The sequence below is a fragment of the Habropoda laboriosa genome, unplaced genomic scaffold, assembly GCF_001263275.1.
Source record: "Habropoda laboriosa isolate 0110345459 unplaced genomic scaffold, ASM126327v1 scaffold193, whole genome shotgun sequence".
NCBI lineage: Eukaryota > Metazoa > Arthropoda > Insecta > Hymenoptera > Apidae > Habropoda > Habropoda laboriosa.
In genome coordinates, this window is record NW_017100342.1 from 904,759 (window position 1) to 924,798 (window position 20,040).

The following is a 20,040-nucleotide window of genomic DNA, read 5'->3' on the forward strand; positions in this document are numbered from 1 at the left end:
ATGCCCGCTGAGATCGACACGGGCGGGCCAACGGTGCTGCACTGTGATTACCGTGCCGACTGCCCGATACCGATTGTAGCGTCAGCTTCCACCGAGTCTTCCTTGCGCCAAGAGAATAGAGTTGTTGGAACGTCCATCGTACGACGACTTCCGCGGATCGATGAAAACGAATCTCTCGATGACAGAGCCCTGAAGTCCCATCGTTGGTCCGGTTTCTCCTCTCGTCGAACCAGAGGCACGTCCGCGCGTTCCGGATTCAGAGGATTCCGTCGAACCAAGTCGTGTATCACGTTCAGCAACTTTCCTACTCACCAACAACCCGATGACGCGTTGTCGCGTACAATTCAGTGCGAGAGCTTGGATTATCATCAGAATGTTTCCCGTCCGGAACAACCGGAATCGCGACTTCACGACACGACCGTTGACCAATCGTCGATCGACCAAGATACAACGATAACACGGACACGATCGAGACGAACAGGGGAGAGTTCGTTGGACGAGTACCAGGGGAATCGAGGGCTTGACACGAGGATACCGGTCCCTTCGAGGAAACACGAAAACGGGACAGGTGATTATCGACAACGATACGGAGAGGAAGGAAGCTGGTGCTTTGAACGTAGTGAGCTGTCAACGACGGCTGGAAATTGGCCACGGTTTCACGTCGCGGACCGTGTCCGAATAGGGAAGGCAGCGTCGGCAGCAGCACGGTTCTCTAGTCAGTCGGGCGACCCTTTGAGTTCTGATCGGACAACATACGAGAAGCTCGTACCCACGAGCACGCTTCCGTCCTTGGCCGACGAAACGTGGAAAGAAGTGAACGCGACGAATTCCTGGGGTAGTGAGTCGCGGCGCGTTACCAAGGTTGTGCCGAGTACCAATCGGCAGACCGACTTTCCTCTGTTCGATCACGACGACTCCTTAACGAGGAGTAGTGGCCGCAGAACGAGGAAGAAAAGACGCGAGTGTTCTAACAACCGTTCCACGTATATTCAGTTAGCCTTACTGTTGTTCCTCGTCGCGTTCGGACAGTGTAGACTTCGTAAATCGAGTGTGTTTAACTGTAGTGCGAAACCAAGTACGACCGGGTTGAGTGTGTTGGCGATTGGCACGGTTATCAGTGCAGTGAGTGCCGCACCGGTTGATTTAATGGGTGACGCCGGCGTGAGGGCAGAACGATCGGCCAATTTGTCCCACATCACCGGCGCTTCCAGGAAAATCCAGATGTACATCAAGAATCGACATCTACAAATACTGCCGGATGGCACAGTGAACGGTTCCAATGACGACACTTCAGATTACAGTGAGTACAGCGAATCAATTTCTTTTTCTAATCACCTCGTAAATCATTCACCGATACCACACGCATCGCTTCTCCAAATTGGAAACGTTCGATCCGTTCATACTTTTACCGGATCGTTTTATATACATATACATACATGTAGCATATCGTACATCCGCATACCGCGGCTGAACGTTTCATCGAAGATCGATGAAACTTTGTCCGTTTTTCTTTCTTTCTATCATTTCCTAAGCCAAGGGAAACGCTTTTCTGAAATTGATACTGTGTTGCGGATAGAGAGTTAATCGTAAACGCCAGTTGGTACGGTTCCAATTGTACGCTGATGGAGGGCTGGTCTGATTCCATTCGCGATCGTTGACGTTGCTAAACTTTTCATTTAGCCTTATATTGAATCATTACTTTAGAATACAAATTCCATTTTTACGGTTGATAATTGACATTTAACCGTATCGTTAATTTTCAATGCAATAAGATGTTTTTGTGTTGGTATTGATGGAAGATTTCGTGTTAAAGTAGTAAAAAATAGTATAAGTTTGATAGGTATCAAGAATTTTCACTTGTTCGTACAGTAGGTACGAATAATTTTGGAAAAGATAACATGGAACATTTAAGATGATTCTATTTTTAAAAAGGTACTTACTTTCTAACGACATTTTTATACTTTCACCTTCGTTGCTTAATTCTTAATTTAGCTAGTGATTTATGAGGGTGAATTGAATAATTTCGTGAAATACTCGAATCGACGTGTTATTTTACACTCTTTAGATTAAGTTTGTCTATTTGGACGTGACCTATTCTGTTCAGGTAATTCGTTTCCAATCGACGTCAATTCTCCAGCAAACCCTTCGATTCGGTATTCAGAGGTATTAGATTTCCTACGGTCCAACGTGCCTTGATCGGTGACGTTGACCTTATTTCGAGATTCCACTCGAACATTCGATAGTCGAAGATCTCGATTGTGCATTCTAAACGAATCGAAACTTGGAATTCCGACATTCCCTGCGCTGCAGGGGAAGATAAGCATGCTAACAAATTTGGTAGTCCTGCACGCTTTTGGTCGTAGGGCTTTTAGTGGAATCGTTGGATGCAGAAGTTGCGAACTTAGGTCGAGATAAGTTATCGTGCATTGAATAGAGTCAAACATGATTGTTCATTTTAACCTTTGTCAAAATGTGTTAGAAAGTTTAACAATTTTATATATATTTTAACTGTTCTTGGGAAAAAATTGTTGAGATAAATATTGAAACTCGTATAGCAAAAGCGCAATTTGTTGTGAATATATGAATTAAATGTATCAAACTTTTTAAGAAAAAAAAAGATAATTTAACAGGTGTAAGTAAGGTAATAGGAATATAAAGATCGATCCTTAACTGCCTTCAAATTTATCGGTCAAGAAAATCAATTTTAAAATACATTTTCAAGTACACAGATTATTAAAATATTTCAATATTTATTTGACGTTCTATAATCGTTATTTTACACCTTACCAGTGCACCTTAGTTTTACTCGCTTTTCAACTGTTTAATTAAAGTCTAATTGTGAAATCTGAAAGTGCTTGTTGCTCGTCGTTATTTATTTTCAAAATGAGGCAAGTAAGAGTTGATCAATAAAGGCAAATGGTGCTATGTACACTACCGCCTATATGTATTTAGACACTTTCACATTATCGAATCGGTATGAAATATACTTCAATTAAAACTTTTCGATGTAATTTCGACCGCTCTTTTCATCTCACCTCGAGTAGTCAGGATTACACTTAACGTCAATTTGCATAAATAATTCAAGCTGGAAGAAAAATATTTAATACGGAGACACTTGAGTTGACACTTTAAATGTTTCTACCCAGCAATTGTTTATTGTCAGGGTTTTCAGGCGATTGAAATTAACGATCGATTTCACTTACAAAATTAATGTTATCGCGAAATTAGTACTGTAATACAATTAATTTCGCGTAAAAGAAAGCGAAATATCCGAAAACGCGTTGCACTGTAGTGCAGTATCAACGAAAAATCGTGCGGATAAGAAAGTGTTTGTCTTGCGATCGGAATCGAATCGGCGAAATTAACGAGAGAATGCGATCAGGTCTGGTGTGACTGGGCTGAGAGAGCTGATCCAAGAATATGCGCTGCCTAGTACACGTACCTCTTCTTAAGTAGTCCACGCTAACCTTTGAAACTTCGATAGTCTGTCGTTGGTGACTCTAAATTCACGTCGACGGATCAAAGTTTCTTTTTTGAAACGGGGATGAGTGCCTAAACGCGTCTGTACTTCTTTCTGCATCTATCTGATCTTAATCTTCGTGAAACGGAGGACGTAAGTATACTTCTATTCGATTGGCTTCTTCCCAACAACTATTAACGCGAATCTGTGAAATTTTCGGTCGAAATCTGAATATTAAACTTTCATATTTCGTACCATTAAAAATAACGTAAACTTACTGTTTCACAATGCAAGAGTATTAAAAACGGACCCATCCAATTTTACTAGGAAAAAAAAAATATGAAAATGGATTAATATTACAGTATTCAAATATTCGATTACGTTGGTATAAAGGTGAAGTGGAAAATAATTGAAAGAATAATGATGGAGAACTATAGAGCCGGCGAAACACTGTTTCTATATTATTCCTGGCCTTATTCCCGATAATTGTAGCGGTACCCTTTCACGAAACACTTGCTTAACTTTCCTAACGACGGAACGAAAGCTGCGTACTTCAATTTCCTCTCGTTGAGGATTTACGTAAGACCACGAGAATAACGGAATTTGAGTGACACTCGTATGTCTTGTACAATGCTTTTATACCGTTTAATTATAAACTGGTAAGGGTAAAAATAGCTCTCTCTATTCGTCTACCGTTTAATCGTGTAAAATGAAGATATTATGCAATTAAAACGTACAAGTCGGTACCTATTTCGGTTGAAAGGCTTGTATTATGTTTAGAGAGTTTATATGTAGATTTATAGGGGAGAAGGAGACTGATTTTTCAGTTAATTAGAATTCGCATTTCTTTGCTCGTTGTGGTTTGGGTAGAATAACATTGTGTCAATGATTTAATTGTGATTTGTATATATCTTGCCAAAATACTTCTAGCTTGCCAATAGACACCGCACGCCGCTCGACTCAGTGACTAACTATTCTATTTTCGACTCTCTTCCGGTGTTGTTTTTAACTCTTTTATATTTTGATTTACTTGTGCGTGTAACCGTTCTGTTACACTATGAACGATCAAACAAGATTTAAAGTACATCTCTTATTTGAATCTTTTGTTTCGACAACTTTTGTTACAACTTTCGTTCACGTTAGGCTTGTTGAATTGTAGTGCTTATCATGAGGTTTAGTATCACTGAAATTATAGCGTTCTTTTCGTTTCAATTTTTCAAACGTGGAACACAATATCTTATTCTAAATGCAACTGTGCTGTTTCAAATAATTGGTGTGATTGCTTAGTCGATTTACCGATTGGTAGTGTATTAAATAATACTAATAATACTAATAATAAATATAGTGGTAGGAAGATATTCTTTGTTTAACTTGCTATTTAAAAAAATTTGATCTGAGTTAAAAAACTCAGAAATGATTATTTCCCTAATTTTGACATATTCACTCAGCCATAGAAAATTTAAAGAAAAAGGCAATTCCATTATTACCAAATAACACTAAAACACAACATTTTAGTGTGAAGTTTGTCGTTTTCTTAACAGCTGAAATTGCCGGGTTGATATATTCAATTTTGTCCGATCGTAAATTTGTATACACAATAGACAAGAAGAAGAAATTCGTGTATTAAATAGCAAAAAAATTCATAATGACGTTCATGATTCATTTGGACGTTATTATTTGACGTGATGAATAATGGGAATACGCGCGTCAGTTTTTTGCACATGTTTAAATTTAGAAACAGTACGGTTAAACCTGTTGAAAATATAAATTTAGCATCTAAAGAAGGTTATGTAAGTGTTAGGACATTTCAACGTTGGTATGCAAAATTCGAAATTGGTGACTTTTCTTTGGAAATGAGACAAGAGGAAGGCCAAATAGGGCCGTTGATGATAACGTTTTAAGGGAAATGATTGAAAACATTAAGCTGGACTTTTCTCTACTTTTTCCCCACTTTCTACTTCTTCAAACATCTGAATAATTTTTTCAACAAATAAATTACATATTTTGAAACGAAGACACTGTAAACGTAGCGTTTAAAGAATTTTCGAATTCAAAGACTAATGATTTTTATATAGAATGGGCCATGTAAAACAGGCAATCTAATTACCTTCCCTAGCTATGATGATACGAGAAAATTTTTATACGTAATTTAAATGATTCAATACGATGTAAGAAAAATTTTTAAAAATTTTAGAGTCCGAGGTAATTTTCAGGTCATATTATCATACATATATACATTCATGCAAAGAAAAGAAAAAACAGATAACGACAAAAATAAAAAAAATTTATCTCCCATCTTATTCACCCTTTGAAACCATTTAAATTGTGCATCAAAATTTTCTCGTACCACCGTAGCTAGAGAAGATAATTAGGTGGCCTGTTTTACGCGACCAACCCTGTTCCTATATTTAGAATAACGAAACTAGTTAATCGTCGGGGAAAGTGTATAGAATCACGCAGAAATAATTTTAATTAAATACACCATCTTCGGAAAAAAACACAATGTATCTAAAGTTTCATTTCGAAAAGCCATTCTTCATTATACATAAACTTAATAACAGTGCTTAAGTAACTTTAAAACGTTACATAACTCGATTGCTCGATACTTTTTCTATACTTGAAAACTCGATTCCACCCTTCGAAACGGCCTATAAACATAGTTCCCTGACAGTTCTAATTAATTTCCATCGAACAGCTTTGAATTGTGTGAAAATCAAGGTTTCACATCGTGCGTTAATTGTCGTCTGCCAGGTTCTATCATGTAAATATTCTCAGCTACCAATTAACCAATGTGACTCTCGCGAAAACGCCGCGAAGCGTGTCCCGTTAATAAATATTTGCAGGTGAAAAATAAATCGTTACGAGAGGATGAGCCATGCAGCTCATAAATATTCATGTTTGCCTCTCGCGACCGATGACGCTCTCTCTCTCTCTCTCTCTCTCTCTCTCTCTTTCTTCCTAGGGAATTTCTCGCGTTTCGAGGCGATTTAATTGCGAGCGAAAAGTCGTTTTGCGGAATCACAGTTGCGTAACATAATAATTCTCGCGACGATTAAACCAAATCGATACGGTGCTAGTGGAAAGAATTCAACGTGGCCGCGTAATCTAAGCAGAACCAGAGCAGAATAGGACGAGTACGAAGTTGCGGGACCGTTTAACTACGCGTTCGGTGCTGCGATACATTTCCGTTCCATTTCCAATAATCTGCACCAGGCGCGTCAGTCTATTGCATTTTTCTTCGGCTTAGTCGCCTAGAACAACGCGCCAGTCTTTTCCGAATTGCACAGCCATTCGACAATGTCTCTGATTTCTTTTTTCTTTTTTTCTTTCCGCACGTCGAAGGTTGAGAACTTTCTCCAAACGCGACATGGAAAGTTAGGTTCGAATGGGTCTCTTCGTGGCGTGTAATTAAATTCAGCTGTGAATCAGGAAGGCGCATTGAAAAGTTCTCCTGGCCGAGAATTTTCTTCGGTTACGAGTATAGGTCGTTATGCGTATACATAGAATGCTTTTAAAAACAGGGTCTAAGGAGTGTAGGACAGAGGCTTGGTGGTCGGGAAAAAAATATAGATAAAAATCAATTCTGATGGAGATAAGGGGAGATAAACACGGGTATTTATGTACTTGTTTTGCCTTTCCGCGTCAGTTCAGTATTTTTCGTTTGAGTGTATACAGTACTATTTAAACGGTGGTATTTAGGTACTGGTTGCAAATCGAATAAACAAGTGAATGAAAACGACGTGGAATTCTTAGACATTCTACTCCTACGCTGTTACCGACGTTCGACAATAATTACAAGAATACGATGTCTGCAAATGACTTAATCGCGGGCCAATTATTCGAAGCGGTGCGGAAAGCAGAAAGAAAACGGCGCGCCGTGATTATCCAACGGATCGAGGGAAAAATCGATTTCATTGCCGTGAAGTTTGCTCCTTTAAGCTGTGAGAAACTGCTGAAACAAGAACGTTTCGACATTCTGTTAATTTATATCCCATTAATGAACTCTTTACTCAGTGATGTAATATCGTCGTAACAAAGATGTTCCATACGAAACGATTGTAATTTCGATTTTATTCGGAGAAAACGGACAGAGAACAAGTGGATTAAGAAATTTTGTGGAAAGAAAGAGATCTTTAATGTTCAAGGTTCCGCGTGAAATTCTTGAAAATCTCATTGTCAGTCGTTCAGAGATCTGGCAAGATTGTTTTAATTAAGATGTTGCTTTTCGAAGAGGAGAGAGAAAAGAGGAAAATCGTTGGTAAATCATTCGACATTAATCTTTCCAGTTCAAACAGCGATCCGGATGAATTGAATCCCGGAAGATTAATTATCGGGGAATTCATTTGGCGGAATCTCGTGCGAAGATTTGTTATTTTGTCTTCCGCAGGATGATCCCATGTAAATGAGTTTAATGGTATCGCGATCGAGCGCTCGCTGGCGGAAATGCCAATCTTGATGCCTCGAGCGAGTACTCCTTTTTTAACTTAAATGTTAATTGATTTGATGTATACTTACCTACAGATTCGAGTTACCTTTCTTTCTTTTTTTTTTTGTTTACCGAATGGTATCTTTGAGCAAAAAAAAACGTGCGCGTACGTGGTCTTGTTTTTTACGGAGACGGCGAAACATCTGCGGTAATCGTAGACTTCCGATTATTTTGTTGTTTCGAGCTGCAAATTTCTAGGCGACTGACGATAAGATTTTCAAGAATTTCACGTGCAAGCTTAAACACGTTGGCATCTCTTATTTACAGAATTTCTTGATCTACTTATTTTCTACCTTAAAGTATAATCAAAATTTCGATACTTTATAAACTCCATTTTTCAACTCACTTCGTTTAGCAAGTTCTTTTCGTTACTTTCTCACATTTTCTTCAGGTTTTTAACACTTTGCACTCCAATTGAAATTGTTCAAATGAAACTTTAACATATTTTTATTTTCTCGATTAATTTTTTATTTACACATTCTCTTTTTATTTTTCCCCAAGAAGAATTTTCACTATTTGCACCCTTAACTACATACCTATTTAAATATGTTTAGCCCACGCATTTCGAGACTGATTCCATTCAGTTCTGAACAGTTCTAAATCAACTCATTCACCCATAAAGCTCCACTTCCCTCTCTGCGATATTTGTTGCTCAAAACGTGGCTTAAAATAGTCACGTGTCGCTTCCTTGGAAATGCTCGTAATGATCGAAAGGGACAGCAGTAGCAGGCCTCATTGTGCTGTCGATCGTAATCTGTTGACCAGCCGAGACTTTCTCGGTCGTAAATCATCACCGAGACACGTGAACACGTTCAAATCTGACTGGCAATTTACCTATTCGCGGAATAAATTGTCCTCCGGAAGAAGGCCGATGTTCAATCGAATTTTTCTATTCGCAACGTGCGTGTGTTTGCGCGACCGTTGAGAGAGCAAAGACGAAAGAAGGAAGAAGAAAAACGGGAAGGCAGTGGCCGGGCAATGAATCAGTCGACGAGGGCCGGTGATAACGGAAGCTTTGAGGGGATCCAATGGCCCCGATACGTCGCTATCAGCTGGAGAGAACGTTGCATGATTAGGCAAAGACGGAACTACCCGGAGGGATCGCGAGGTCGTAACCTATATTGCCCTAGGGATGCTTACGAATTTCGTGGATAATCTCTGCTACTTGTACATTCGTGAACATTGTTTACATAAGCTGCTAGTGGAGTTCTATTTTTTTTTTTTTTTTTTTTTTTTTTTTTTTTTTTTTTTTTTTTTTTTTTTTTTCACTGGCGTGTTCGAATTTCTTCGAAGATCTTTCCTTTTGATTTTTAGTAGATTTTTGATGATGTTTTAAGAAGATTTTTAGGGAAAGGCTTACCTACACCCGAAAGCCTCAATATTAATAAATATGCTCTGGGCCGTGAAAGCCTTAAATCTTTGATTTATAATATTTCAAATTGCATATTGTTGGTATTTACATATTGAAAAATTTAAATTTTTGTGTCATTGTAAATTTCGTTTTTCACGTTTTTAAAAATTAGAATTTTGTTTTTATTTTTATTACGGACTTTACAATTTGTGGAAATTTTGACAGATGAACATTTCGTAAATTCTTTTAGTATTCAGCTTACTCAGCCAGCGAGATGTCATCTTACAATGGTTATCTGTTATTGTTATGATATGATTAGGTTAGTCGGTCGTTTTAGTTTTCCTTCGTACACTTCTGTAAAGTTAAAAGTGTGAAGCTTCTAAAGGTAACGTGCGAAATTATTATAAAATATCGTATTTTTATCTGGTAGTAGCGTAAAATGATAGCATAAATTGGAAAATATTCTGGAGGATTATTTAAAAAATCATAAGTATTGCATTTAATCAAAGTTTTTTTCTCATTATTAAACTGAAGTTAACATGCTTTCACTGAAGCAGAATGGTGTGAAAATTATACGAAACTAGTTTTATTCATTTCAAACTGGTTCATCTTTCACGTTAATGTCATTCACGTAAGCGTCTTTAGCGGAAATGTCTTTCAAGTAAAGTTAAGATACATTAAGAATACATTCTGCGATAAATGCTTCTGACGTGGCTCAATTACATTCGTAGTATGTAGCAAAGCATTAGCTCGTATACATGTATACGTATTACTTGTATACATTGTACTTGAATGACATGTTTTCGTCACAATTAACTGTAACTTTTTCTTAACATATTTCAGTCTTTTTGAATAATAAATTGGTCAATCACTATGGTTTACAGATATTTCAGAAAATACAGAATTAATAATTTAGCAATATTTTATAATATGTAAACAACGTTGTTTCAGTAAAATTTAAAAACACTAACAAACAAATAATTACTAATTCCTCTAAATACGAACGAAACAAAAATAGCAACGAAACAGTTTTCTTGAAAAGTAAAATAAAACTATTTATAAAATTTTCTACTTACACGAAAGATAAAGTTTATCCGAAAATGAACGATGCATACAACCATACGATAACAATTAAAGTTTCCAATTAATTCATTTATTCATTAGAGTTTCTTGGCAAACATAATTTCACGAATTCCAGAGTTTCTCATCCTGATACGTTTTACCTCGTGAAATACTTTCCCGATGTTATCGTTTTAATGGTACTTTTCTGGACTTCCAAATTGAGCTATCTCTCTCAAGTCGTGCATTCTATGCCTAATGATGCTTAATTTCGCGTAACTATTTACATACGCAGTAAGTTGGCCGCGATGTGAACGCTTACCGAACCTTATAAATACCATTAACTAAATGTCCGCGGAATATTTGCGTCTGCGTTATCCTGTGGCACGTCTCGCTACCTAATTGAATCGTAGCTTGAGCATCATTCCGTTAATTAACACCAAACGTCCAGCTGATAAATTGTTAATATTGTATCGGTCGTCGTTTGCAACTGCATTATGTCTTTGCTTGTATACAGGGTGTCACACCAATTCTATTTGTTTCAAATATTTCCACTATTTCAAGAAATAAGCGTAAATGTTGCTTACAGAAGTTATGCAGTTGCAAGGAATGCATACCTATGTAAGAGCCACTCAGAAGCCGAAGTGACTAACTCTGCGAAATAAAATTTATTAAATTTGTTTTACTTATGAAGAGTTAAGCATGAAGCATGTGCTTTGATACTGAAATTGGAAGAATATCAGAAAATGGAGTTAATCATTTTGGCTTCTGAGTGGCTCGTAACATAATGCCAATAGTTCCTTTGCAGGTAGAGGTGTAAGGAAGATCTGGAGGTCAATCTTTCTTTTTTTTTAATCATAAAACTCCTTAATTTAATTGTCATAATTAACATTTATTGAACATCTGATAGAAATGAGGTTTTATAATTTAAAACTATCTGTGAAAGAGTCGAGACAAATAAATTAGGCTGTTTCTAGACCCCTACAAAGCAGATAGGATATTCTAATTTTGCTTGAAAGGTGAAAAACATGAAATTTGAAATATTTCAAAACGTTCTGTTAAAAAAAGAAAATTAATCTCTAGATCTCCTGTACGCCTCCACCTGCAAAGAAACAATTATCACTGTGTTATTTATTTATTATTTATTATTTATATAATTTAATTTGTGTCATGCCTTTCTTACAATTGTGCAACTTTCATACGCGATGTTTTCGCTTATTTTTTGAAATAATGGAGATATTTGAGGTGTTTAGGACAGAGTTGGCGTGACACATTTTTGAAACATTTTCTGCGGATATATGAGAACTATTTAAAAATTACTTTTCCATTGCTTAGAATTAATTTCAATTCTGCACACTAAATATTATGACGAAAGTAGGATCCCTTATTTTAAATTCGTTAAATATATGAACATTTATGTAAACTACAGCAATGCACAGTAGGACCTTGTATAACGCGATCAAAAAAACAAAAACACATACAAATTCGGAATTTGCAATTTTGTAATTTTAGGTTAATTAAATTTGACCCAAAAAGCAATGTCCGTGAAACTTAATTTGTATTTCCCGCGTTATAGGGGGTCATAGAAGTTTCATAAATTATTTTACCTAAATTAACCCTTTGCACTCCTTTGTCGAGTGTGATTAGACATCAATTTTATTCACAGATACAAATCTCACTCGACATTTTTAAATTACCAGTTCAAATATATATTACATTTCCCAGTATATATTTTTATTTAAATAAACAACATTACACATATATAACTCTTTCTTATAACAAAAGAATCCGTTAACTGTTCAGATACACGATCGCAAATTATTTATATTGCTTCTTTCGTACCTACATTTCAAACGAAACGCTCAAAATAATGCGGAGTTATTGGCAAGAAAATGTAACAAAAATTGAAACCGAAAAACACGATACACCGTGCGTTTCCAACGAAACCTACTACATTATTCGTACAAGACGACGCTTTTTTATCTCTCGTCCTCCAGGTCCAGCCTATACACGAATATCTTCTTGTCTTTCTTTTTCGTTACGACGGGTGGCTAATTCAAGTGCAATAAAATTGCGAGTTGATCGACTCAGAATATATCGGATTGCGGTCGTGGAATTATCAAGAACGGTCGGAGATCATATTAAATATGATTTACGAAAGTACAAGATCGCGCGTGATACATGGAGATGATGCCGGTCCACGGGGTCGTGTCTTAGAAATGATAATTAATGGGAGTCGATGCGAGAGGACGGCGACGTTAAACTCGGTTAGTCGAACGGTGCGCGTCGCGTCGCGACGACAACGACGGAATCGCGAAAAGCACACGCGTCTAATCCCGTGGAATACTGAATTATGGCAGCCAAGTGTGAGAGGAGGTTGATGATGAGTGGGCCGAGTGGGTACACTATGCTATAGTGTTACGCGTTCTCGCAGATCTATTCAATTGCTCGAGACGCGTCTTATTTTCGTCCCCTTTCCGGCAACGGTTAGCGATTTTAAACGACTCTGAAAATTAAGTTAACGCTAAACTGCTGGAGCAGCCTCGTTCCCCTGACACGCGTATATACGTTAGCGTTAAGTATAATTGAAGATTTAGCGGCGAGACGTATGCTCGTTTCGGAAGCCTAATAGGGTGCCTCTATTAAATTTTCGAGCGGTTCGCTTGATTAATTATACACATAGTTAGCGAAATTTTTGCTTGAACTCGCGATGGAAGTGTGAAGGAATGTTGAAGTTTTTAAAAATTACAAAGGTATGAAGAAAATTGTTGTTTTTCAAATATTCGAACATTCCATTTCTATTCCAAGCATTTCCATCGCATAATCAAACAAGAATTTCGCGAAATGTGTCAATCAAGTTAACTCCTCCAATCAAAGCTTTTCAAACGAACACCGTTTCGCTGCAAAATCTTCCATTATGTTTAACGATAATGTATGGTATCAGAAAAATGAATTAATGATAGCAATGAGACGAGTTAATAGGTATAATAGGTGTAATTGTGAGTTAGTGTAATAGAAGACATCGGAAAGTTTTTTAGAAACTGAAAAATGGTTGTAGCGTTTTGGAATCACTGAATATTGCAAAATTTGATTTGATAAGAGGGTAGAAATCAAAATATTCGGAGAAATAGCTGGAAAAATAGAAATTCATGATTAACCATGTAGTTTGCATTTCTCATTGTTCCTTTCGAAAACGTACCGATAATTATGGGAGCTAATGGATGCTTGTTCAGAATATTCTCGGAAAGAGTTTCACACAGGTGAAGAAAAGGGTACGTGACGAGGCACGTTGGGTCATTAATTAGAAGGTGTGGCAAGATTTTCTGTATGCTCTTCAATTTTAGATCGTACAACAAACAATATAAGTTGTCAAGGAACTCGTTAAAAGGGCGATAATCTAAAGAACGTTATATTTGTATTTAACGTTAACTTCTTAAAAAGCCTATAATTTATCAATTGTGATTTAACGTGAGTCAAAAAAAATTAAATATTTCTTTTCATTCATTTTATAGTAATTTGCACGTTGCTGTGAACTAATCTCAGCGATTACTTTTTACTCTAAAAATGTTCGAATATTAAAAAATTGCAAACAAATCCTACTCTTTTATTTTTGATTGCAAAAACCTCTCTATTAGTTAAGTTTCTCCTTAAACGACATATGGTCAGCAATTTTTTGTAATCAAAGAAAGCATGTCAGCGATTACTTTCATCCCAAAAATATTCAAATATTCAAACATTACAAAATTTCCTTTTATTTTTCATTGCAAAATCTTCTCCGTTAGCTAAGTTCTTCTTTGTCCTACAAACAATTTCACAATGTAGTGCAAACTCCTACTTATCCAACATAAGGTATACATTTGAAGAAAAAAAAAGAAAAACAATTTTCCAATCTTTCAAAATATTCCAAGTAGCGATGCTTCCGATATCTGCCGCGGCAACTTCTTCGTTGCACAGAATCGGGATTGGAAGTACGCGTGATTTAAGTCTAGTGGCGTGTTCGGACATTGCGCAGCGGTCGTAAAAAATACGCGTCGATGGGACAGCGCAAATTTTGATTTACGCACGCGGTCGGCACACACAGTCCCAGGATACACGCACCGCGTGCTCCGACCGGGATCTCCTCTTGCAGCTTTTTTCACGGGGGAGCTGGGTCTACGAGGCAGCAAAGAACAGGAGCATATATAACGGCGATTTGTCATCGTACCGAGATTTCGCGATTTAAGGACCCACCAATTGACCCCATGCGTTCCTCGCTCTGGAGAAAGAGAGATTTAGGGGCGAGCGCTGCGACGTTAAGCGGCTAACCGCGTGGAATACCGATCGCGGCCGCTCACGTCCTGCCACATAGCCTGTCGGCCCTCAAGGATTCCTAATTAACCGTCCCGTTGCACCTTTTGCAGCGCTTCAGCTCCCTCCCAATGGGTCGTCAGATTCTGACCACCCGCGAACGAACCGGCCCCGGAATCGTCCGAGGTTCGTTCATCGTTGCGTACGGGGGTTTTTCTGTGTTCTCGATGACGTATAGCGAAGATACGATGTACAAATGTTGTTCATAAGTACTGGGACACTTGTTATGTTCGTGCAGAATGTACTTACTAGGGTAAATCGGGGAGTGGAGGATTACTTTTTTTAAAGGTAGAATTTCGTTTATGATTAGTTGAATGAAAAACAGAGAGTTTTGTTACACACTAGCGACGGATGACGCATATACATATGCGTTGTTGAGGTTTTTGACTCGAGTCCGCGGAAATACGTCATTGAGATTTTCACATATCTGTCTTGAAAGATATTTTTAAAACCCTATAAATGGTTCAATTTTTCTTCGGAAATATCATGACAGATGTTTGACGAATTAAAACAATTGTGTATGTTTTACGAAAAAGTAATTTACCACTTTCATTCGAATTTCTTTGAAGAATATTAATTGGTTAAAAAGTTATGATTGAAAGAAAAGACGCGAAATGAACTTCTCAAATGAATGTTCAATAACACAGAAATTATAATACTTTTTTCAAAAATGTAACAGTGGTCCAACTAACCCATACACTGTGGGTTAGTTGAACGAAAACGCAGGAAAAATAAAAAAAGCTTCCATCTTATTCGTCCTGTGAAATTATTATATATAAATTATGTATAAAAATTTTCTCGTAGGTACTTCCTTACTTAAAATTTACTATTTTTTCCATTCTTCAAAATATTTTTATATATTTGGAATTCGATTTGTTTTTTACCTTTTAAGCAAAGTTAGAAGGTTCTATGTGCTTTGCATGGATCTAGAAATACTTTAATTTATTTGTCCTAACTGCTTTTCAAATGGTTTTTCAAGTTTGTAATGTCCCATCTATCATTTCCTAACTTAGATAGTCCTAAGTTAACATTTGAAATGCAAATAGAAAAATACAAAATTATTTCTTATTTCTTATTTTTCAAATTTGTTTTTATCTGAAGCATTTAATTAATTGCTACGTTAATAGTGCATTTTCTGCTGATACACATATTCCAAAAAATTATATAGGCTGTTACAAAGTTATGACTAAATTTTTGAAACTTAATAAAGAAAAATAAGGACGGCACAAAGAAAATGATAAAACCTCATTTTTCTTGGATATTTCGGAATGTTAGTTAGGACAATTGAGCTAAGGAAGGCAATACAGTGATTAAATTTTGTTAATGTACTTCAAAAAAGATAGAAAAGAAAGAAAATATGTTGTGTGACGATCATTTTCAAAATGATTAACTAAAACGTTGGAATAAAATTTTATATCTGGTTACTACGTTATAGAAGACGTAAAACGTAGAAAAACAGTTTGAAAATAATTTAATAAAAAGCTCAAAGAATATTAAATAGTATAAAAATGAAAATGATAATAAATTCAGCCTATTATAATACATGTACGAGCGTAATTCTGCAATACTTGTACACTTTACTCATTTGTTTCACCTATGTTTTCTAATTTGAAATCATCAATGATAATCAGTGTAACTTGTATTACACCGCTAATGAAACAAGTCTTGTACAATTTATAAAACAGTGAAAGGAAATTGCAGTAATACTTTCTCAATTACACACGTTTTTTCTGGAAATTCTAGGTGATCATAAACACGATAAAAAGCAACCATAATCCTTCATGATTCTTCTAACCGATGTAAACACGTATCCCATAATAATTCACGTGTAACCATATTTTTCACCCGATACACTTCCTCGTACACGACCCTATAATATTTTCACCGTATTTAACGATGTTTTATTAACGCCGACGAAACAGACACGAACAAAAGCGCGTAAACTGTGATAGCCCTGTATTCACAAAATACACATCACGGTGAATGGCACCAAAGCAGCTTACTTATTCATCGAATCGCTAATTATTCCGAAATCATACCGGCGAAAATAATTGCTCTCCGTGCCATAAATTCAAATCCCGCGCGCGTACTGCCAATTTCACCCCGCCGTCGTTTCGTCCAATTTGCAAGTAACAGGAGAGGTGGTGGGCACACCCTGCTCCCACAAGCCGGCGCATTTTTTATCCGCAAATTATTCGCGCAAAGTGTAAGAAGAAAGGAAAAAGAAAGAGAGGAGTCACTGGTGGCCGACACCAAAACCCAGATAAAATTACTAGCCGTTCCCAGTGCAGCAGGTCGGCTCTGCTGGGAATAATAAAATAAATACTTGTTACCGGTCGACACGAGCGAAACATCGAATCTGGCCGCGATATAAATTACACCGCGAACGATACGCGCCTGCTAATACCGTTCGTATAATTCAATACCCCTCAATGAAAGTCACCGGTGTACTCGGCGCAAAACGCAGCTTTGTGTACGCCCAGGACTCTCTCTCTCTCGTTAATGCACGTAACAGTGGGCGGATCGAGACCCCCAAGTGCGAAAAGTTAGATGGTACGTTATTATTTTTAGGGACGATAAATATTTTTCGATTTAAACGCGCCATGTCGCCTTAGGTGCCGATTTATCCCCGTGACGATTTGCATACTGGGGGATGGAGGATCTCGTGGGGATCGATCGAGAGTGCAATTGATTTAGTGAGGCGCCCTCGATCCAACCATAAATCACTCCGTCTACTCCTGCCTCTTAGCGAAATCATTTGTTCTCATTAAGCCCCTTTTTTTACCGATTCTTGGTATCGTACCGGGTCCTCGACCGTGCCTAGTTCGCGAATAAATCACGCAGCGCGTGATTAGAGCCAATGAAGCGCTTTTTGAAAGATTTTACCTTTTTATTTTTTTTTTCTCAAACATTCTTGTAATATTAGAATGGAAAAACAAATGTTACTTCAGTGAAATTATACATTTTTATCGGAAAGTAATTTCCATAATTTTCGATACCCTTTTGCCAAGGTATTATTATACAAGAGCATTAATTCACTATTTTTCAGGTATTAAAATTGCACCTCGTGCGTGTAAAATTTCTCAAAAGTATGTACCACATCACTATCGTTCAATCTTCCGCAACAAGAATTAATTCGTACAGAGGGTGTTTCGTTCACTTTAATGTTAGGTTATCCTGAAAGTTTTCTCGGTTTTAAGCCGTTCATTTGGAAAAGTACGTAACTTCATTAAAATTAAACATTTTTATTAAAAATAATTTCCATAATGTTGGATACACTTTTGCCAAGGTATTACAAGCGCATTAATTCCGCGTTCACAAAAATTCGAATTTCTAGGAGAAAGAAAGACGCAAATGAATCTCCCTGATCCAAATTTAGTTTAGATCCAAAATAATCATGCACATAGTTTGGTGGTTTACTTCGAAATTAATTCACTACAGTTTCTTAAAACTGGATACTATTATCACTGCAAAATCATACAGTAAAAAATTTGAGATCATCCACCAAAAACTGAAGATAGGTCTGATCAACAGAAAAGGTCATATCCTTTCGCATGAGAACGCCAAACTGTAGAAAAATTGTATCAATTAAGTATTAAATTTCTACCTCATCCCCCATATTCTCCTAATTTATCTCCAATCGATTTTCACTTTTTCTGCTCACTTAACAATTTCCTTACACAAAAACGATTTAGGAAAAAGGAGGATACTGAAATCGCCCTTCGACAGATTCAGATTTTTATATACGCGAAGTTAATGTTCCTGTAACACGTTGGCAAAAGTGCATGGAATATTATGGAAATTATTTTCAATAAAAATGCTTAATTTCAATGAAGTCTATTTTTTTAATGAACGGTTTTAAACCGCGGGAACTGTTTGGTTTGCCTTTAAATTATTCTGAGAGCACAGGCGGGGAAATTGAATATTTTAAAGAATGCTTTATGAATGGATTTATGAATCATAGTTTCTCCATTAATAACGAATTTTCAACCGGAATACACTATCTCCTGTTTCATTACTAGCGTCGATAAACAAGTTCACATGCGAGATAAATTAACAGGAAACGATATTTAGAAATTACAGGTAAGAAAATCGACCTCGTCGTTAAAAGCACCAGAAACGTGATCGTACAACACCGTTTCTAGCCTGAATTACAACCCTCGATTCCATCTTAACACGCCACCTTATCACTTTCCTTCGCCAATTACACCTTTTATCCGCTGTATCCAGCTTTCGCTAAAAATATCTCAATAAAGGCCTAACTGTTCCATACGAAAACAATGAATACATCAACCAGTCAGGTGTTTGAATTGCAGAATGTCGTCAGACAGGTGAAAGGGGCAGACTCGACGAAATTGCTTTCGAGATAACGACACTATCGGTTCTGTTCCTGTGAATTATAAGGCGTACGCCGAGCGCGTAATATGTTCGAACGAGCGTTTTCACGAATTTATCGGTCACCGTTTGACAACGTGAAAATTGCCTCTTATCTGCGAGCCGTCGATCGTCCAGCACGTGTCGATTTTACGCCACATCAGGAAGCTGTACGAATATCGACACCCGGACAAGGTTCGATGAACCGATAAGAAATATCGGTCGAGGAAGAAATATTGCCTGGTTCTCTCTATCTCTCTCTCTCCCTCTCTCTTTCTGTTCTCGCTAGCGTGACACATTTTTGGCGATGCTGGAATTCCATTGGGAATTCGTCTCTCGTATGAGATTTAAAGCGCAACGCGTATCTGAGGAACGCTCAGAATGCAAAAAGATAGCGTAGCTGCTCCAGATAAGACGAAAAATTTAATTTCTGGTAGACTACATTCTTCGAAGCTGGCGAAATTTTTCATTTATTAGCAATAAAGGTTTACTTGTGTGTTTTGTGGAAAAGGTTGGAAGATGAAGACAAAATGATTATACTTCTTTTCACGGTTAAAATGTAATCACATAAAATATTTGAAAAATAATTTCACCAATTGCTGTGCTTTTTAATTTTTCAGTTATGGATACATTTTTAATTTATTCGCAAGAAACATTTAGTTGTGTATTATATGGAAAAAGTTAGAAGATGAAGACAAAATGATTATACTTCTTTTCACGGTTCAAATGTAATCACATAAAAAATTTGAAAAATAATTTCACCAATTGCTGTGCTTTTTAATTTTCTCGTTGTGGGTGTAATTGTTTAAGTGTACTGTTTTGATAATAGAGGAAGTGTGCAATTAACAGTCCATGAGATACCAATTTTCGGTTCGATCGTCTGGAACCGTGCTTGGATGCGCCGCAATCTTCGAATTTGATAAACAACATAATTGGTTGCTTAATCTGTCAATCGGGCGATGA

The 20,040-nt window shown here is 37.0% G+C and overlaps 1 protein-coding gene across 1 annotated transcript; it reads left to right on the top strand.

The window, feature by feature from the left end:
* Window positions 1–11,004, top strand: LOC108574499. The gene is made up of 2 exons (XM_017937104.1): window positions 1–1,300; window positions 10,946–11,004. Exons 1-2 carry the CDS (start codon window positions 1–3, stop codon window positions 11,002–11,004), a joined length of 1,359 nt encoding a protein of 452 aa, XP_017792593.1.
* Window positions 11,005–20,040: the final 9,036 nt, after the last annotated feature.